This window comes from Sparus aurata, chromosome 8 (assembly GCF_900880675.1).
Source record: "Sparus aurata chromosome 8, fSpaAur1.1, whole genome shotgun sequence".
Lineage (NCBI taxonomy): Eukaryota > Metazoa > Chordata > Actinopteri > Spariformes > Sparidae > Sparus > Sparus aurata.
Window position 1 is genome coordinate 199250 of NC_044194.1, and position 21795 is coordinate 221044.

The following is a 21795-nucleotide window of genomic DNA, read 5'->3' on the forward strand; positions in this document are numbered from 1 at the left end:
ATGTATATATATATATATATATATATATATATATGTGTGTGTGTGTAGGTGTATGTATACATATATATATATATATATATGTGTGTGTGTGTTTAGGTGTATGTATACATATATATATATATATATATATGTGTGTGTGTAGGTGTATGTATACATGTGTATGTATATATACATGTGTATGTATATATACATGTGTATGTATATATATTTTGTTCTTAATATATGTTGCTTGTATAATATATGTTGTTTGTATATCTGGAGTGTGTAACAAAAAATAATTTCCCCCTGGGATTTTTAAAGTATTTCTGATTCTGATAGAAGCCAGAACACATCGGATAAGAAAATCTGTCTCATTATATGCAGATTTGTATTTGTAGAGATTCTCCACAGTTTTGAAACCGATGAAGACGGGATGTTTGTCTGTTCCCTGAGAAAAGAGTTGTGTTCATAACATTATCTGTAATGTCTTGTTTTAAGTATTCTATCTACACCACCATATATTTTCCCATCCTTCCTGCAGATGCACACACAGTGGTAGACTCGGTCAGACTCACGTAACTACAGATCTCAGCTGTCATATAACTTCAGATAGGATATGATTAGAACACTTTGATTGAATTACTGCACCGTGTCCTCTTGGAGTCTGTTAGTTAGTTGGTGTTACTGTTGTTGTGGTAGTTTGTCAGCTGGTTGATTATTGTCGGGGCAAATACTTTTTCTTCTAAGGTGAGACACCTGATGTGAGTTCTTGTTGTTTCCTGTCTGTCCCCTCAGGTACGTGGTCCTTCCCAGAGCGGTTTGTTTTGAATCTGGTCTTAACTACACGGTTCGCCTCAGTCTGCCGCTCTACTCACCTCTCGGTGACGTCCAGTCTCCGTACACACTCATCGACTCGGTGAGGAAACTCTTATCTTTGGATACTGAGAGTTGGAATACAACTGATTTAAAACTAGGTTAGATTATTAATCTGCAGATTGTTGCTTGTTTAGTGGATTAATCATTTGATCTATAAAATGTCAGAAAATAAATGTAAATCATCATCATATTGTCCACAGCCTACATCTTTAAATAGGGTTAAACCCTCAAAACTCACAGATGCGCAGTTTACTAGTGAAAACCCGAAAATAATGGAAGAGCCGGACCCAAAGAATGATTTGGGTTTTTCCTTGAAATATTACTGAAATCATAAATCAATTATCAAAGTTGCTGATTAAGTTTTGGTCTGTTGATGAATCCTTGCAGAGCTGATACAGCAGAGGTATGGGAGTGACAATGACAACTTCCACAGTGAGTCTCATTAGATAGACACCAGGACCTGAAGCCTTTAATAATGTGCTCTGTATGTGTTGGACAGAGATCGGGGAGTGATGATAGAACTCAGATTAACTTCTTTACTGTGAATCTTGATCTTGGGACTGTCATGTGAGATTTACATGTGAAAGAGGTTTAAAATTCTGGAAAGACTTCTCACAAATCACATTTAGAGAGTGCATTCAGTCAGTTTTGTGGTCTTCTTCATCCTCAGATTGTGTTGATGCCTCACTGTAAGAATCTGGAGATCTTCACAGCCTCAGAGGGAGGAGACTCCAGCGGGAACAGCGGTTGGGACACTTTTCTGCGTTATCGTTGTTTGGAGAGCAGTCAGAGTGTCATCAAGTCTCAGATGACCGACATCTGCAGAAACTTTATCTTCAGCATCTCTGCCATGTTGCACCAGGGAGCTAAAGGTACCCAGTCCACTTTAAATCTGCCTCTACCTTAATAATCTCACACCAGCTGTCAGAGTCTAACACTAACCCCTAACCCTTACCCCTAACCCTAACTCTTAGAGTCATTTAAATGTAGTTATTTACTCAGGATGAAGTGTTGTGAAAAACATGTTCACCTATAAAACACGAGTCCTGAGGGTTGTAGTGATTTAGTGATTGTAAATGAGAGACTGTCCAGGGGAGGAAAGTGTTTTTGTAACTTTCATGTAAGAGAATAGTTGAACCTGTAACTGATGTTTTTAGCAGGCAGTGAATACAACATGAACATATCATCAACATGTTGAGGTGTTTACTTGTTATCAAACTTCCACTTAAGCAGTTACTGATCAACATGACCATGCAGTTGTGTTTCTGTCATCTTCAGTGATTCATTCAAAAGATTCAGGAGAATTTGCCTCATTACATCATTGACTTCATCAATTTGTATTGAAGTTATAATCGTGATTGATCTTAGTTACTTTGATGTCTGACTGTGTGCTGACAGGTTTTCACTCTCACGTGGTCTGTAGGTAGGATGTGAGTGTAAATACTATTCACATCCAAACTCGTGTTTTTTTTTTTTTCTCATCCTCTTTATCTGTATGCACTGTGTGCAAAGTGCATGTTTTTCTTCCTCTCTCTTTCCTGCCGTTATCTAACTCTGAGTGATGTCACTCATCGAGGTTTCCACCAAGGTACTCAACAACCTCCTGAACGAGACTCAACTAGTTTCTTCGTCTTCACATTCCTCAAAAGACTTTCCTGCTCATAAATCTGTTATTGCATTCTCTCAGACAGGATCTGTGGAGGACAAGTTGTATTCTCATCCTGTTGAAGCTTGTTCGCTGTCTAACTCTTCTCGTCTGTTGAACTCCATTTCCCAGAGTGCCAGTGTGACCCTCAAGGCTCCCTCAGCACTGTGTGTGACCCCAGCGGCGGTCAGTGTCAGTGTCGCCCAAACGTCGTCGGCAGGAGCTGTGACAGGTGCGCTCCAGCCACATTTCTTTTTGGACCCAATGGCTGCAGAGGTGAGAAGCCTGATCGATCAGTCATCAATACATACTTATCATAATCATCAATACATACTAAAAATATATCAATATGAACTGATAATGTATCAATATGAACTGAGAATATATTGACATTATATATTGAGGTAAACTGTTTGTGTTCTGTGTATTTTCAGCATGTGTGTGCGACCCTCAGGGTTCACACAGTTCATTCTGCGATCAGCTGACCGGTCAGTGTGTGTGCGTACCTGGAGCATATGGTCGGCAGTGTGACCGCTGTCTGCCCGGTCACTGGGGCTTCCCTACCTGCCGACCCTGCACCTGTAACGGACACACTGACGAGTGCGACCCCAATACCGGACGATGCATTAAGTGCCGGGACCACAGCACCGGACACACCTGTGACAGGTGAGTTACACCTGTGACATAAGTCTGATGACTAGTCATATGGGTTGAAGGACTAGTTAGAGATGTATGATGACTAGTTATAAAGGTTGGAGGAGTAGTTACAGAGTAGTTTAAGGTTTTAGGACTAGTTCTAGAACTCTTGGGACTAGTTAGCATTTGGATGAATAGTTATAGAGGTCTGAGGACTAGTTAGAGGTTTCACAAGTAGTTAAAGAGGTCTGAAGACAAGTCAGAAAAGTCTGATGACTAGTTATAGAGTTTTGGTGACTATAGTTACAGAGGCCTGATGATTAGATATAGAGGTATGAGGACTATTTATGGAGGTAAGTGGACTAGTTAGGTTTTAGGACGTAATATAGGTCTGGTGACCAGTTATAGAGGTCTGAGTACTAGTTGCAGAGGTCTGAGAACGGGTTACATAGGATTGATGATTAGCTATAAAAGTGTTAGGACTTGTTATTGAGGTCTGAGAACCACTTGTCAATCTGTGTGTCAACTTGTCCACATCACGTCCTCTCTGTCACCTCTGTTCAGGTGTCTGGAGGGTTACTATGGTGACCCAGTGCTTGGGTCAGGTGACCACTGTCGTCCCTGTATGTGTCCTGATGGCCCCGGCAGCCTGCGGCAGTTTGCAGCAAGTTGTTACCGTGGCGGCGACTCCCAGCAAGCCATCTGCGTCTGCAACACTGGATACAAAGGTACAAAATGTATTAATTTAGGAGCTGTATACAGAGGTGAAACTTTAGTAAAAGTGAGCTGCAAACAGAGTTTTACTATTTTGATATTTTTTAACTCTTTGCGTCAAGCTGTTTTATTTCCTGATGTTGCTCAGAAAGGAGACACAAGCGAACAGCTGTGACAGTAAAACTCAGTGGAAGCACAGAAAGGTCAGCCTAAGGCTTTGGTTCTCAGCAGGAGGTGTTCTGAGTGAAATGAACTGCAGTGTTTTTTAGTTTTGGTGAGTCAGACAGAAGCTGCACTACAGAGACGAACAGGGTTTCAATTTAAAGAGAATACACTTTTTGATTGAGGTAGGTGTAAACAGAAGCTAAAAGCAGGAATATGTTTGGTTATTAAATCAAGAAATAAAATGTTCAGGCTGGATTCAGCTGCTGACAGATGCATGAATCACCAGCTTTCTCCTTTCCTTTGCACTCCAAATCTCCAACAGTCCAAACTGTCCAAACATTCAAGTTTTTTTCCTACCCTTTTGTATATAAAACTACAGCATGACAGCATTGGTTTGTGATGGTCAGTCAGATATAACTCCTTAAAAACAACATGTCAAAGCTCCAGTTATGACAGAATTGGCTACTTTTTGTGCAGAAGAATGTATTGTAATTGCTTACTATAACTGCTGGTTTCAACACTGTAAATTTAATTTAAATATCTTGCAATGGTTACTGTTTGCTTGTTGGGAGTTGGCGTTAAAGCACTGAAAGGAGTTAAAGTGACAATTTTAGTATTTGGATGTCAAGTTGAAGAGTAACGCTTAGTTTAAGTGTAGTTGGTATGTGAACACTGACAGTAGTTGTAGCAGTTACCACTTGAAGGATGGTGAGAAATCAGGGAAATTTCCAGTTGAAGTCTCAGGGCTGGAGCGATTAGAGTGTGGATTTGAAATGGTTGTAGTTCATTTTATACATAAGCAACGATGTTAGTCAGAAAGTGTAAGAGATGAAAGTAGTTGAAGTGTAATCGCTGAAAGCTATTATTGGGAATCGGTAGATTTAGACCCCTTTGGCCTCCTGATCTTGCTGCCTGCTAATAAAGTTTGAAACAGAGAGAGATGCAATGTATTCTGAATACTATTTAAAATTTACATACTTATTAGTCACTGAATATAATGCAAAAACAGTACCAATATCGATTGACACGTCATCGATAGATATAAGAAATGGTTCAATAAAATGTTGCCTGTAAGACTGTTAACTAACATAGTAGCTCTGGTAATGTGTAGCGTTTTAGGAGCTTCGGTTTCCTGGTAAATGCACCGACCTCTTTGGCCTCTGTCCCGGTCTTCTGCGGCTCCTGTCAGGAACGCTCATCTTCCAGAGCTGCTTTTCTCTGCAGGAATGTCTCTCGGTCCGTTAGTATGTGCCTTAATTTGCATGTACAACATTTGTCAGAAGCTTTTGTCCAAAGCGACTTACAGTAATTCATACATACATTCATACTGCAATGCAAGGTGGCAACGAGCACATCAGGAGCATTTTTGGGTTTCAGTATCTTCCCAAAGGACACTTCAACGTGCAGACCAGGGGAATCAAACCAGTGACCTTCCGATAACAAGATGTTGGCTCCACCCCGCCCTTGATATAGTTGAATGCAACATTAAAAGGTTAAATTTAACAGTTTTTGCCTAATCTTAAAAAATGATCAATACAGGACAGGTATTTAAGAATGATCAAAAATGACCGACATAGACTTATATTGAACTTAACTATAGTGACAGACTTTTCAGCCAGACCGCCCACGCCTGGTCTTCGTAAGATTAATAACTATATATAACTGTATTTTATACACGATGATGGCAAAACTTTGTTTGTTTGCGGTTCATACAGGTTACATTTGATCCCAAAGCTTACAGAGTTAGTTGTTTAGAAACTTTGTTGTGGTAAAGTTACAGACATTCCTCACTATTGTTATGTCTTGTGAGTAATCCAACCAGATATTTCTGAATGAGAGACACTGAGAATAACTAATAAAAAGACAGAAGCATACAATCATCTCTCTGATGGTCTGTTCTTTCATACAAATGCATCAGTATTAAACTGAGACTGTTTCAGAACCAGTTGTCAGTTGAACCAATTGAAAGTCCTAGTAGTAAGTTCCAATTTGTATGTGTAAGTCTAAAAGCTGCTGAAGTATAAAGATAAGTAAAGATGTAAATAAATAAAGCAGTGAAAACATCAGTAGAAACAGCAGTCATTGTTAAAGCAATAGTTTGTGTTAAGTTGACAGCAGCTGGAGAGTAAAAGTAGTCAAAATGTCAGTAATGTGAGGATTTTGGCAGTTAATATTTCTCATGAATGACAATCACGTAATAAGTGTTTTAGTAAAACTTCTGTTAAACCCTCAATGTCTCATCTGATGTCTGTACTGCCATCTCCTCTCTGCAGGTGCTCGATGTGATGAGTGCGCACCTGGTTACTATGGAAACCCCGGGGAAGTGGGTGGGACATGTCAGCCCTGTCAGTGCAATAACAACATCGACATGTTGGACCCGGAGTCCTGTGACAGCCGAACCGGCGAATGTCTGCGCTGCCTTTATCACAGCGAGGGTGCCGCCTGCCAGAGCTGCAAGCTGGGTTATTACGGCAATGCCATGCTGCAGGACTGCAGGAGTAAGTATACCTGGTTACCATAGCAGCCCCCCATAGCAGTGTGTAGAGACCAGTTAAGACAAGTAGAGATTGGCAGGGACTAGTGGAGACCAGTAGAGACCAGTCAAGACCAGCAGAGATCATTAGAAACCAGTAGATTTACTACTTCTCACATGATGACAGATGATCAAACTTTGAATACAATTCTGAGTGAAATCTTGATCAAATCAATTTGAGTGAATTATTGACAGAATCTATCTGAAATCTGCTGTTAAATCTTGATTGCTCTGAATCTTGATAATCTAAATTCTAGATTAACCTCTTGGATTAACCTTTTGAGAAAAATCTTGATAAATCTTGATGGAGACTGGTTCTTGTCCACAGAGTGTGTTTGTAACCAGCTGGGCAGCGATCCCTCCAGCTGTCCATCATCTGGCGACTGTCACTGCGATGGCAGCAGTGGTCAGTGTCACTGCCTTCCCAACGTAGTTGGTCAACACTGCGACCGCTGCGCGCCCGACACCTGGAACATGGCGAGTGGTCGCGGCTGTCAGACCTGTGACTGCGACCCCAAACACTCGTATGGGACGTCCTGCAACGAGGTGAGGAGCGAAGAAAGGAAAGGAAGGGAAATGATCTGAAACAAGACATCTCAGATCTTTTTTCTGTTTTCTGCTTTAATGAAGTCTTCTTTTTTATTCCTGAAAGATAAAAAATCCTTAAAGACATTTAGCTCACTCATTGAATTTTCTTCAGATTTGAGCATGGTTCAAAAATAGTTGTTGTGAAGGAGTTTTAAATATTTTATGAAGCTCAACAGATAATAAAATAAAACTTGTTGAGTTCTCCAGCTACTGGCTCAGTATTTTGATCATTTCTCTACTGGACCTCTGAATGTACACAGATCAGTGGTCAGTGTTCCTGTCAGCCCGGCTTTGGAGGAAGAACATGCAGCGAATGTCGAAAGCTATTCTGGGGAGACCCAGAGATCAAATGTCACGGTACGTTTCTGCTTATATGTTAACTTCATTAAATCAAATCATTAGTAAAACAACCAGGTTTCTTAACAGTTTTATTCAAACAAGCACATTGTGAACAGCAGGACAAACATAAGCAGCAACTTCCTGAGCAACACTCAAGTATCTAAAACTGCAGTAAATCTATTGGGCATCTGAGGCTCCAACAATAAGTCAATCCAGGTTAAGATGTCCAACTTGACAGCAGAAATAAACCTGTTTACAGCCTGGAACAGAAAAACAGTTTTGGTGTCTGTCGTAAGGGGGTTGAATGTTATAGAGGTGAATAGTTAAGATTATATCAAGGCTGAAAGTTATGGATAATTAGGGGCATGGCTGCTTTGAGTGGCAGCTGGCCGCGAGCTGTCTAGACAGTAACCAGGCTTTATTCGGCTGACCTCAGCTCTACCCACACTCCACCTAAGATAGGCAAGGTTAGGAAGCACTTCACTGAGTGTCACATATGACTCCATAGGTGATGTCACAAAGACCAAGTCCAGGTTTTACAAAGTCTGTGGACAGAGCAGAATGTGACTAGTGAGGAGAAACTGCTCAGTCTGAGTTAAGACACAACGGAACTGTCTGAATCTCCATTAACTAACAAAGTCGTTCTGCTGTTGCATCGTGGGAACATTCCTCCCTGCATCCTCAGCTGTGATCTGCTGTGACTGATATTAAGTCCAGATGTTCTTGAGACGAGACGAGAGATCTGTCTGAGATCCACAATCGGGCACAAAGAGTCTGTGTTAGTGTTAAGCAGAGAGAGAGACAGTCTCCAAGGGAGGAAGAAAGAAAGGGACAGAAACTGGTTTAGGTTTGTTGTTTCTTCCGAGCTTCAACTGTGTCTAATAAAAAGCAGATGTGAACACACACATACACACACTCTCTCTCTTTCTCACACACACACACACACACACACACACACACACACAGAGCAGATGTTTTGTTGAACAGGAAGTCAGACAGTTTGTCTCCAACTCTTCCTGTAAAATGTTTTGACTGTAAACATTTCATCTTAACACTCGAGTGTGTGTGTGTGTGTGTGTGTGTAAAGAGTGAAGCCTTTAATTAGATTCAGACACAACAACAGATCTGGTCTGAACATGTTTTTCTGACTCAGTTTGTTCATCAGATCAGATTTTATACCCTTATTTTAAAAAGAAAATCTAAAATGATTAAAACACCTATGTGTGGGTGTTATAAAAACACAGTATATATGAACACGCACACACAAATATATATATATATATATATATATATATATATATATATATATATATATATATATATATATATATATATATATATATATATAATGGGTTTCAGCTGGTTAATAAAGGTCCTGATGATGTGCAGGTATACTCCTCAGCAGTGTGACATCACAGCTGGGCGTCGTCACAGGTGTAACTTTACTGTGTTTCTGTCTCAGCATGTGACTGTGACCCTCGTGGTACCTCAGAGCCACAGTGTAACAAAGCCAGCGGCCACTGCGTCTGCGTGGAAGGCGTTTCTGGTCCACACTGCAATGTCTGTGCTCGTGGATTCTCCGGGACCTTCCCTGACTGCCGTCGCTGCCACCAGTGTTTTGCTGAGTGGGACCAGGTCATTGGTCAACTGACCAATCAGACTCACCGTCTTGTTAACAAGGTCAATGCCATCAAAGCCAGCGGAGTCAGTGGACCATACAAGAAGTCCATTGACAGCATGGAGAGGAGCGTCACCGACATCCGGGCTGTCCTTAACCAGAACCCGGCCTCGCAACCACTGACCGAGATCCAGGAGCTGCTGCAACAAGCAAGGTTAGAATAACTTTAACTTTAATGTGGATATAGAATTAGCTTAGATTATTGTCAACTGTGTCCTCTGACACCTTTGTATGTCCTTCAGTGACCTGATGGGGGCTCTGAGTCAGATGTTGAACCACACGGAACAGACTCTAGTCCAGGTGGAAGACTTGGACTCGACCGCTCATACTAAACTAGACTCTGTGACGTCGGATGCTCAGAAACTGGAGCGTACGGTTCACGAGCTGCTGGATCAGGTCGAGTTCATCAAGAACTCTGACATCAAAGGTGAGGAGGGTCATACGTCAAAAGTCAGGGTTATAAATGTGCTCAGAAAGTTTTAAAACTGTCTCTGTATCAGTTTAAGAGTGATTATGGGTGATTTGTTTGTGTCAGCCTGTCTCTTTAAACCAACAGAATGTCACTACAACTGAGGTAAGGTGTCCTTTAGTGTGCTGATTTGTATTTACTGTCTGATGCCAGGAGCGACGGACAGCGTCACTAAGTACTTCCTGCAGTCTCAGGCAGCTGAAGTTCGAGTGAATGCCTCCACCATCGACTCCGACAGCCCTGTGGAAACCTCCCACATTCTGCGGCAACTGACTGAGGGCAAAATGAATCAAAGCAGAGAGGAGTTCCTGAGGAGACACACTGAGCATGCTCAGAGACTGGACGACCTGGCAGGAGAGCTGCAAACTCTGGACCTATCAGAGCTCAGCCACAAGGTAGGACAATTTAAAATCTTTTCTCCATCTGTTAGTCATGTTTAGACCATTTAACATTGATTAGATATTGAAATGAACACTCAAGATCTTTGTTTGGATCCAAAAAGCAATAAAACAACTGTACCTACTGATGTCCTCTGACTGGATGATGATAAAGAGTTCAGTTCTATTTCATTCTTCCTGACCGCCAGAGGGCGGTGCTTCAGCACTGGATATCTCCATCTCGCACATGTGCAGGCCGAGTTATTATACCAACAAAGTCACCTGTGACCGTGTGATGACGTAGGGCGCACGCCCCAGTATAAAACCCCCACGTCATCACGCAATCTGTTCCTTCTATGTTCTCGCGATTGAGGAAATTCTGATAGCAGGTCAATTGGCTCGCCACTGGTAGTCTCGTAACCTGAAGGTTGGTGCTTCGGATATTTCGTCCACCAGAGACTGCGGCAAGTCGCTCATTTCTTCAAGTCTGTTCTTCGGACGAATATCGGTGATCTCGCCGTAACGATTCGTACTGAATTACTGCAGACAGGTAAGTAAGCTAAGTTTCTTTAGTTGTTAGCCGTTAGCCGATGCTAAGAGCCGGCGGCTCGCCGGACTCGTATTTGTTTTGAAGAGCGGTGTTTTCGCCGCTTGTTATGTTACACGCTACATTGCTTGACTCTCTGTTTTCGGTGGGTTGTAGCGGCAGTAAGCACGCCATTAGGCTGGACAGTCAGGAATCGTACTTTAAGTTGTCAGGCAGTGCTGAGTGCACCGACTTGTTGAAATATATATATTTTCTTTTTTTCTCAAGGCACGCTCCGGTCCGGACGCGTTTGAATCTTATTGTTGTCTTGGTGAGCAGCACAGTGTGTCCGCTGTGACTGCTTTGACAACTGTGCAGCATAGTATTGACTGCATTATTCTTTCGTTCGCTCTTTCTGGAAACTGTCCCACTTAATGACATGTTGGGCTTCGCCTGTCTGTAACGCTTGTATGGCCCCCCTCCAAACGGAGGACGGCCACGATCAGTGTCCGGCCTGTCTCGGGGTTGAGCACCTGAGGACAGGTATGTCTGACAACCCATGCATGAACTGTAGGTTTATGCCACTTGCGGTCAGAAGGGCTAGACTGGCAGCGGTGGAAGGAGATGCTGCGCTGCTACCTGTTAGCGGGAGCGCAGTCCCGAGGGCACCTAAGGGACGTGGACGCAGACGCAGTACTGCATCACATGGCCCTCCGGGGAAAGTTAAGAAGGTGGACACTTTAGCTCTCAAAGTGGACACTCTTTCATCTGAGTTTGCCCAGATTAAGGAGCTTCTGCTCAATCTGCAGCCTGACGATAGGGGACCAGTTGTCAGTGGTGACTCCGCCACGAGGGGCTCGCCTATTCGGGACATTGATGTGCTGTCAACTGCAGCTTCCTGCAGTTTGTTTGATGATGAAGGGGAAGGACAGGACGAGGATAAAGACTCAGCCCTTCCAGCCTCTGACGCCTTGTCTCAAGGGTCGGATGGGTCATTGCGTGGATCAGAAGCTGGCCATGCCACACTGAAACCAGCAATTCGGATGGCCTTGGCACGCCTTGGGCTGGATGACGCTCCCGCCACAGCAGCTCCGTCAAGTGCCTTTTTTAGGCAGACACCACAGCCTGCAGCTTTTTCAGTCCCGCCTTCAAAACCCTATATTGAAGAGCTCCAGCGCTGCTGGGGAGATCCGAAGCTGTTGTCCCATCACACCAGTGATAGCAGGAATTTGGCGGCCATGCAGGAGGCAGGCAGCTATGGGCTGGATCGTATGGCTCCAGTTGATCCTACCATTGCCTCCTTGATAGTCTCACCCGATGAGGCTCTCAGACCTGATGCCCGCTGCCCCCGTCCTCAGTGCCGGATGACCGATGATCTCCTGGTTAGGGCTTATAATATATCAGCACGCATGGGCCGGATTGGTAACTCCTTTTCCCACCTTATCCTGGGCCTGTCTCAGGTCCTGCAGGAATCTGGTGTGGACTCCTCTGCCCAGACCCTCAGTGATGCATCCCTTCAGACTTTTGCATTCATGTCTAGGGAGCTTGGAAGACTGATGTCAACAGTGACACTGGCACGCCGCCAAGTCTGGCTGGCACAGTCCTCTCTATCAGAAGGGTGTCGCCGTACTCTCCGTTCTCTCCCTGTGGTCCCAGGTCACATGTTTGGGCCAGCTGCTCAGCTGGCGCCAGAGCGCAGTGCTCAAGTGGACCAGGCCAGGCAGCGGTTTGCTGGCCTGCGTCGGGGCTCGGCTCAGGCCCCAAGGCAGATGGGTCTATTGCCACCTGCTCCCAGCCGCTCCTATCCACCTGCTCGCCCAGGTTTACAGCCGAGGTCCTCTCACTATTCAGGGCATTATGATCAGCGCCGCCGGTCTTTCTCACGGCCATTTTTTCAAGTGCCAAGGGGACCAGCCCCCAGTAGTCGCCCCCCCAAAGGCTCCAGGGGGCGGGGGGGGCTGACCTGAGGCTCAAAGGGCCGGCGTCGGGCGCTTCACTCAGCAGCATATCAGCTACTGGGAGAGGGAGACCACAGACCCTTGGGTGGTATCCACGCTGTCCAAGGGATACACACTGCAGTTCCGACGCCGGCCACCGACCTTCTGTGGGGTCAAAATGTCCGTGGTCAGAGATCCCACGAAATCCCTCGCCCTCAGCAGGGAGCTGGCGTCCCTTTTAGACAAGGACGCCATCGAGCCTGTCGTAGGGCATACACGGCTCAGTGGGTTTTATTCAGTGTATTTTTTAATCCCGAAGAAGGAAGGACGGCGGGTTCAGCCCGATCCTGGATCTGCGGGGGCTGAACAGGTTTTTAAAGGTCCTGCCATTCCGTATGTTGCGGATGGCAGACGTTCTCCAGTCAGTGGCACAGGGGGCATGGTTTGTGTCAATAGATCTCAAAGATGCCTATTTTCATGTGCCTATTGCTCCACACCACAGGCAGTTCCTGCGATTTGCATTTCAGGGCCGAGCTTACCAATTCAAAGTGATGCCCTTCGGTCTCTCACTGGCCCCTCGCATATTTACAAGGTGTGTGGCAGCGGCACTTGCCCCCATACAAGCCAGGGGGTTGGCGGTTTTGCCATACCTGGACGATTGGCTAATTGTCTCCCCAACGGCAGAGCAGGCAGTCAGAGACACTGCTGTGCTCCTTGGACATGTGAACCAGCTGGGCCTCACAGTCAACTACTCCAAGAGCAGTCTCACACCCAGTCAAAAGGTAGATTACCTGGGCATGACTCTCGACTCGCGGTTAATGAGAGCCTTCCTTTCTCGGAAAAGGGTGGAGAACATTTTGCAACTCATAGGTTGCTTCCAGAGAGGCAGATTGTTGAGATACGGCCTCTTTCTCAAACTGCTGGGTATGCTGACTGCAGCATCCATGGTGATCCCACTAGGTCTCCTTTCCTTACGGCCCCTTCAAGTCTGGGTCAACACACTTCACTTAGATCCCAAGTGGCACAGAGGCAGGAGAGTCAGGGTATCCAGCCCCTGCTGTCGAGCCCTGAAGCCATGGAGGAGGAGGGGGTATCTGGTCGGGGGGGGGGGGTTCCCCTTGGAGTGATCCCGGCCCGCCGAGAAGTGGTGGAGACGGATGCCTCTCTGTTAGGCTGGGGTGCAGTCTGGCAGCACAGGACCATCAACGGCAGATGGAGCACACAACACAGGTGGGAACATATAAATGTGCTCGAGCTCAGAGCAATTTTTTTTCGCACTGCAGCATTTTCTCCCAGTTTTGAAAGGGCGGCATGTTCTCATCCGCACAGACAGCACCTCAGCAGTATACCACATAAATCATCAGGGTGGCACCAGGTCCAAGCTGGGTCTGCGGGTGTCAGAGCAGCTCCTTACGTGGGCATTTCCCCACTTCCTAAGCCTCAGGGCCGTACACCTCCCAGGAGTACAGAACAATGTAGCGGATGTTCTCTCCCGCCAAGGGCCGCCACAGGGCGACTGGAGACTCCACCCCGAGGTGGTGGAAACGATTTGGAGCCGCTATGGCAGAGCAGAGGTGGACGTTTTTGCCTCAGAAACATCCACACATTGTCCCCTCTGGTACTCACTGATGGAGGGGACCAGCCCTCTGGGTCAGGATGCCTTGGCTCATGCCTGGCCAGCCCACCTTCTATATGCCTTTCCTCCAATTCCGCTCATTCGAGCGACGCTGGAAAGAGTGCAACGGAACGACCACAGACTGCTACTGGTGGCCCCCAACTGGCCAGGGCGGCCATGGTTTCCAGTACTGCTGAAACTACTCCAGGGGGAGCCATGGCGCCTCCCAAGGAGACCGGACCTTCTCTCTCAGCTGGAGGACGCATATGGCATCCGAATCTGGACCGTCTTCAGCTTTGGATCTGGCCATTGGCGGCCAGGAGCCACTCCTGGCATCCTGTGACCAGTCAGTAATTGATACGGTGTTAAGTGCTAGGTCTCCCTCCACCAGATTACTCTATGCTAATCGGTGGAAGCTGTTCTCCCAGTGGTGCCAGGCACAGGGTGAACTACCGGAGAACAGCTCAGTGGCCACCATTCTGCGTTTCCTGCAGTCGTTATTGGACGCAGGCAGATGTGCATCAACCCTAAAGGTGTATGCAGCGGCCATTTCAGCAGGGCATGTCAGAGTGAACAACCAGACAGTGGGGTCACACTATTTGGTTAGTCAGTCTTTGAAGGGCGCACAGAGGCGTAGGCCATCAAGGATCACTGTAGTGCCGTCATGGGACTTGACATTGGTGTTGAGGTCAGTGTGTCGGCCCCCGTTCGAACCCATAGGAGAAGCAGAACTTAGGTGGCTGTCTGCAAAGACTGCATTTCTGCTGGCAATCACATCAGCAAAGCGAGTGGGTGAACTCCACGCCCTGTCAGTGAGCCAGATGTGTATGCGTTGGTATCCGGACGGGTCAGGGGTCACTCTCCTACCCAACCCCTCCTTCCTGCCAAAGAGGGGGCCTTCCTCACATGTAAACCAGGCAATTGAGTTAGCAGCATTCAGTTCACCAAGCTCATCGCAGCAAGCAACAGAGCGGTCAGAGCGGCTTTGCCCTGTTCGGACTCTCAAGGCGTATGTGGCTGCTACAGCCCCTTTTCGTAAATCTGACAAACTGTTTGTCTGTTATGGGGGTTGTGGGAAAGGTCAACCTTTGTCAAAACAGAGGCTTTCTAAGTGGATTGTTGAGGTGATTTTACATGCTTATAGATCGCAGGGCCTACCCGCACCTAGTAACGTTCGGTGCCACTCTACTCGTAGTGTGTCTACATCATGGGCAGCCTTGAAGCGGGTCTCTTTGCAGGACATCTGTGCTGCGGCGACCTGGGAATCCTCATGTACCTTTGCTCGCTATTATCGGGTCAATGTGGCTGCTCAACAGGCTGTGGCGACGGCTGTCCTAGCAACAGCTTCCACGTCTTAAGGCGGTAAGCACTCCTCGTGACCTTGTTGGCATGAGTCATCCAGTGCTGAAGCGCCGCCCTCTGGCGGTCAGGAAGAATGAAATAGAACGAGAGTTACGAATGTAACTACGGTTCTATGAATTCTGGATGACCGCCAGAGCTGTCTGTCACTCGGAATCTGGGCGAGAAGATTCTGTAGGAACAGATTGCGTGATGACGTGGGGGTTTTATACTGGGGCGTGCGCCCTACGTCATCACATGGTCACAGGTGACTTTGTTGGTATAATAACTCGGCCTGCACATGTGCGAGATGGAGATATCCAGTGCTGAAGCACCGCCCTCTGGCGGTCATCCAGAATTCATAGAACCATAGTTACATTCGTAACTCTCGTTTTGTTCCCTGAAGAAAAAAAATGGATAAGTAGATTGTATTTGTTGATATTCTGAGACAAAGATTTGAGCTTTTTTCTGACAGATACATAAAAAACACTAATGTACGACACAAAAACTCCAAAAAAGCCTTTAGTTTTTAAAGAAAATTGTGCTGTTTAGACCGTGTGCTAAAAAACCCCAAACAGTTTAAGCCTCCTGTTTTTTTTCCACCTGAAACAAGAACACACAAATTTTATTACATAGTGTGAAAAGGGTTAAACATTATTTAAAAGCATATATTTCACGCTTTTTATGCAAGTTAAACTTCTGCATGTAGATACATTATTGATATATCCAAGGAATTTCAACAAATCAAATTAATTTACAGATTAAAGCGTCTTGATGATTTTATGATATCATATCATAACCTAATTTTCTGGCCTTTTCTGGTTCTCACAGACATGTGGCAGTCCATCTTCAGGTCAGGACTCGTGCTTGTCTTCTCCCTGTGGAGGTCTGGGCTGTGTCGACTCTGAGGGGCACACCAGATGTGGAGGTGAAAGATGTGATGGAGTGGTGACTGCAGCCAGCAATACCTGGAGGAAGGCACGAGACTCTGAGCAGGAAATCATGAGTGCCATGGAGGAAGTGGAAAAACTCTCAAAGATGGTGAGTCTGATGCGCCCTGGTCCGTGTTGGTTCTGAGGGTTTCTGGTCTATGCTGTTTCTGAGGGCTGCCGATTCAAATGTTCTGACCTGTGTTTTTATCTTAAGGTGTTTGAAGCCAAACTTAAAGCAGATGAGGCGAAGCAGAGTGCTCAGGATGTCCTGATGAAGACCAACCAAACCAAACAGAAACTGGAGCAGAGCAACGAGGAGCTGAGAAGTCTCATCAGACAGATCAGAGACTTCCTCACACGTATGTCTCTCACCTCCTGTTTAACACAACTCATTATCTAATATCTTCAGGTTCCTTGACTGAACTTGACCTGCTTTGTTTCCCTTTTCCATTGTGGAGAACAAATGTTAATGGGTTCTCGATGTGTTGTCACCTTGGTTGAGGTGCCAAGCTCAGGTGATTCTACGACGTGTCTTGGAAACAATGAATCCAGTGCAGACCACTGATTTTTCTGCACTGGATCCAATCACATCTGCCTTGTGTAATTCATTTGTGTGGTCAGAGAGGGTTAGCAGCAGAGATGAAGATTTGCAGTCCAGTTGTCATTTTAGAGGTAAATGTGTAGTGTAGATGTCAGACAGTCGGGAATAAAGGCTGCAGCTTTCCAACATCACAGTAACGCTCTGTGTGTTGTTTCACAACTAGTAGAAAAATTAATGAGGTGAATCAATGTGCCTGTGTACAGGGGATAAGACCTGGAAAAAAAGATGCTTGATCAAAGATGATTGATTTTGATTTCTCCAGTGTATTTGATAAACAGATCGTGTCTGTCATAACCTGGCTTTGGGCAATGACAAAAATGGAACCCTTGCCCCGCACAAACAATCAACCAGTAGCAGGGGCCATCACATATCATAATCTTAGTTTCTCCACACCTTAGATTTAGTCAACAAGTCTGGTCTGGTGGTTGTTAGTCTGCTCTGACTGCAGACATCTCTGTGACTTCCCTTTTCTACCACACTGCCTCCAGCAGCCATCCTGATAACTCCTCTGAGAGAAAAAACTAAATATTATATTATGTTCTTCTTCTTACTAGAACTGTTGTGACCTGTGTGATATAGAAATAGGATGCTTCTGGAATATCTGACTGAATGTAGCTTGTAGATAAAGAACAGTACAGGGACCATGACAGATCCCTGAGGTACTCGGTGGAGGATATCAAGTCTCACAGATCCCAGATAAAAAAGGAGACCCATTTAGCTGTCATGACGGTGATTTATATCAATCAAGTGATCAGACAGGTGAGAAATGAAGAAGCGGTTCTTCTTGTTTCAGAGGACGCTGCTGACCTGGAGAGCGTCGAGCTAGTAGCTAATGAGGTTCTGGCCATGCATATGCCGACCACGCCAGCTCAGCTGCAGAACTTAACGGAGGAGATCCGACAGAAGGTGGCTGAACTGGGAGGCGTGGAGACCATCCTGCAGCAGAGCGCTGGTGACATCAAGAGAGCAGAGAACCTTCTCGACCAGGCCCGCCAAGCCAGGTGAGACCCACTTGTTCATCCACTGTTCAGAGCACAGAGAGTAATTTGTGGTTGTAGTTTTTCAGGAAAAACATAAAAAGTTTGTATGGAAGTTAAAGCCAAATAAGACTTTAACATGTTGATCTGTCAGTGTCCTTGTTGTATGAAAAACCAACTGTCGTATTTATTTTCTTAATAATTTGTCTTTCCAAAGTCTCAGTTCACTGACACCCTGTAATGAAATTATACGCCCTCTGTGCCCCAGTAAGGAGGCAGCAGATGTGAAGGAATCTGCAGAGAAGGTGAAGCAAGCACTTAAAGAAGCTCAGCGAGCTCAGACTGCTGCCAGCAGCGCCATCCAGCAGGCCACCACCGACATCCGGAACACCAACAACCTGCTCTCCTCTGTCAGTACTGACCGTTCAGATGTTTACTTCATTGCTGTCATGGCCAAATATTTACTAACCCTTAACTGACATTGGAAACTTGAAAGTGACTTGTCATCTATCTGTGTTACGTTCAGGTGGAGTCAGAAACAGCAGATACAGAGTTGAAGCTAAATAACGCCACCCAGAGGCTGCAGCAGCTGGAGAAGGACGTGATGCTGCTGAGAGACAAAGCTGTGAACATCACCCAGAGCATGGAACAGACCAATAAGGATGCAGTTAGCATTGAAAAAATCGCAGAGGAGGTCAAGAAGGTAAGTTCGCCTGTCACCTTTTGATAAACAGGAAAGGACACTCACACACCTGAAGATAACATCAGTCTTGAATGTGAGTGTGTTCATAATCAATATAAATGTGTGTGTGTGTGTGTGTGTGTGTTAGGACCTGGAATCTGAGCTGAAGGATAAGTACAGCACAGTGGAGCAGCTGATCGAGCAAAAGGCAGGGGGCGTGACAGACGCCAAGAAGAGGGCGGAGTTACTTCAGCAAGAAGCCAAAGAGCTGCTGCTGAAGGCCAGTGACAAACTGCAGCTGCTCAAAGGTGACATCACATCTACAGTACCCACATTAACATAACAGTTAGACATCTGATTATATGTTCCGGGGGGTCCAAAAGACTGATATCTTACTGAAAATTAAATGAGGATTTAATAAGTGGATTAAAGTGGCGGCTGTAGCTCAGTGGGTAGAGCTGCTGGACCAGTGATCGGAAGGTCACTGGTTCGAATCCCGGCTCCCCTGGGGTGGAACTGAGCTACATGCCGAAGTATCCTTGAGAAAGATACTGAACCCCAAAATTGCACCTGTGTGGCAGCCACTGCCATCAGCAAGGGTCCTGCAATGAGCTGGCGACTCGTTCAGGGTCATGCTAACCCCTAACCCTTCGCCCACAGTCACTGGATTTGGCCCCAGAAACCTCCCCTGTAAAAGGGGGGATGAAACATCTCCGACCTTCACGGAAAAGCGGAAAAGAAAACGGAACGGAACGAATTAAAGTGTGGGATGGTTGCAATGAAAGAGTGTCCTGCTCAGTATGGCAGCATGTCTATGCTAAAGAATTGAAAAGTGGCACAGCTGGAACTCTAAGATCAGTTATATCAAAGTCAGCTCACAATCAGAAGATCAACACATCAGAATCACTGAAAGATAGAAAAACTGCTTCATCACAGCGCAAATTTGCAAATGAACAGCACAAGATTCCGATCAGCAGTCGTCCTGTCAGAAGAAGCTTTCCTGTAGAGTCTCTGAGGACAAGCTGCAGCTTCTAAACCTCTGCTCAGGAGAAGACAACAACAAGCAGTTGAAGTGGGCTTAGAAAAAACAGTGTGGAAGACGAATAAAGTATTTACTGATGAATCACAGAGACAGATTAGTGTCAGTAACAGAGAGGTGAATGAAAGGAGGTGACCAGGGAAGAGAATAATGCCAAAGTGAATCCTGGTGGAAGAAGAGGTTTTCAGACTCCACTCTGACCGAGGAGAAGCACCACTCCGTGCTTCAGATACATGCTCCACCCTGGTTTATCTTTGTGGAGAAGAATTCATCCTGCAGCAGGATAATGAGCCCAGACACCTCAAAGCTTTGACACAACTACTGAAGACCAGAGAAGACCAACGAGTCCTGAATCTCCTCCAGAGAATGAGAAAGACAAGAAGCCTTGTGGAACACTGTCAGATCATGCTAGGATAACATGAGTCAGCTGGTTGTACACTCACTTGTGAAGTCCACGCAGCTCGAGTGAAGAATGGGGACAAACCAAATTCTGAGATATCTTGACATTCATTGACATATTTCAAAGATTCAACTTTTGTCTCAAAAACACAACATAGTAAACAAATGAGATTTTGAGGAATTTAGACTCAGACTTTACGTGTTAGTCCCAAACACATTAATATAATTTAAAAAAATAACCAAACTAAACTGACAAACGTGACAAATATGTTTTGTTTCAGATCTGGAGAAGTCTTATGAAGACAATCAGCGAACTTTGGAGATGAAGGTGGAGAAACTGGTGGAGCTGGAAGCCGCCGTGAAGGTGCTGCTGCAAGATATAAGCCACAAGGTCACCATCTACAGCACCTGTCTGTTCTAGGGTCAAACATCATATTCAGAGAGTGGAAGTAATCTGAATTAAAGGATGTTGACACATTTCTCTAACTTGATTCTGTAATGTTAAATTTGACGTGTTAATCTTTTCTCATCTATAAATCATTAAAAACAAACTTCCCCTCTGTGACTTCAAACAACCTCAAACAGAAGAAAAAGACCAAAAAGAAAATTTGTGAATGGGATTCCTGTGTTTGAATGAAACCAAAGAATTATTCTGTAAATTACACTACTTTGAAAAGCAGTAATCTTCATTTACATTTAATGCACAAATGTGTAGTAGGATTTTTGTTGTGTGAGATGTGGTGAGAGTATTCTTCAGCACATCATAGGGTTTAAATTCAGTGGAATTACCCCCAAAGATAAAAGATGTTGTGTGATGAACAATAAAATGAATAATGGAAAACTCATGAAGTGTAAAGAAGTTGGACGCAGCTGAAGCTGATCAAGCTGATGAATTTATGATGGATCCACTGAATATGTTTGTGAATTTACCAACATCCAAGTCACTGACTCTCCATCATTTCATTTTTGTGTAAAAGTTTAAAGTTATGGATATATAAAACATGGGACTGCTATCCAACCCTTATTTTCATTCTACTTCACCAAACCTTTGAACCCAAAAGTGATTCTCAATAAAAACTTCGTCAAAGTCAAGGTGCACACGTCTCTACTTCCAAAAGATTCATCATCAGTTAACATGTTTCATCTATCTGTTAGTTTGTATTATATTTTGTACTTGCTTTTGTACAAACGCCATCGGAGTCAGAAACTGCAGAGTGAAAGAAGAAGTACTATCAGATGTATCGGTATCACACGGATGGCAACAGAGCTCAGCCATGGTCAAAGACAGAAAAACAAACCAAATGTGATAGTAAATCTTGATGTAGTCTGAAGTTGCACTAAAATAAGCCTCACTATATTTTGAGACACCTGAAACTTCTTAGGAGAGATTTCTGGAATAGTGTCGGAACTATCCAAGAGCTCACGGATCAAGACCAGCCCTTCTCTGCGGGACACGCTTTTAGCTCTGAGTGGTTGAGGCATGTTTAACTCTTTCACATTTCAAATGTAGTAGGTCTTTATTAAAGGCAAAAAGTTCAGGCAACAGCACTTCACATGATGATACTACATGAGGTGATTTATGTAAATCACCTCATGTAGTCATTTATAACCCTTTTTCCCCCTGGGGATTAATGATCATAAAGTATTCTGATTATATTAGAGTTGTTTAAAGAAAATCAGGGCATCATAAAAACGTAATATGGATACAGATTATCTATAATGCACCTGGATAACCAGAGAGAGACTATAC

At 44.9% G+C, this 21795-nt stretch overlaps 1 protein-coding gene across 2 annotated transcripts in view; it reads left to right on the plus strand.

Moving 5' to 3' along the window:
- Positions 1-21137, plus strand: part of lamb1a (laminin, beta 1a) — a 37363-nt gene extending 16226 nt beyond the window's left edge. For both annotated transcript variants that reach the window (XM_030426329.1, XM_030426328.1), the window contains exons 17-34: positions 775-895; positions 1526-1727; positions 2633-2776; positions 2935-3166; positions 3701-3864; positions 6289-6513; positions 6877-7094; positions 7397-7493; positions 8938-9307; positions 9396-9580; positions 9776-10017; positions 16247-16456; positions 16562-16706; positions 17742-17949; positions 18194-18335; positions 18452-18628; positions 18756-18915; positions 20327-21137. In XM_030426329.1, the coding sequence (XP_030282189.1) occupies positions 775-895; positions 1526-1727; positions 2633-2776; positions 2935-3166; positions 3701-3864; positions 6289-6513; positions 6877-7094; positions 7397-7493; positions 8938-9307; positions 9396-9580; positions 9776-10017; positions 16247-16456; positions 16562-16706; positions 17742-17949; positions 18194-18335; positions 18452-18628; positions 18756-18915; positions 20327-20466 (3382 nt within the window). In that variant the 3' untranslated portion in view covers positions 20467-21137. The remainder of the gene's footprint in view (positions 1-774; positions 896-1525; positions 1728-2632; positions 2777-2934; positions 3167-3700; positions 3865-6288; positions 6514-6876; positions 7095-7396; positions 7494-8937; positions 9308-9395; positions 9581-9775; positions 10018-16246; positions 16457-16561; positions 16707-17741; positions 17950-18193; positions 18336-18451; positions 18629-18755; positions 18916-20326) is intronic.
- Positions 21138-21795: the final 658 nt, after the last annotated feature.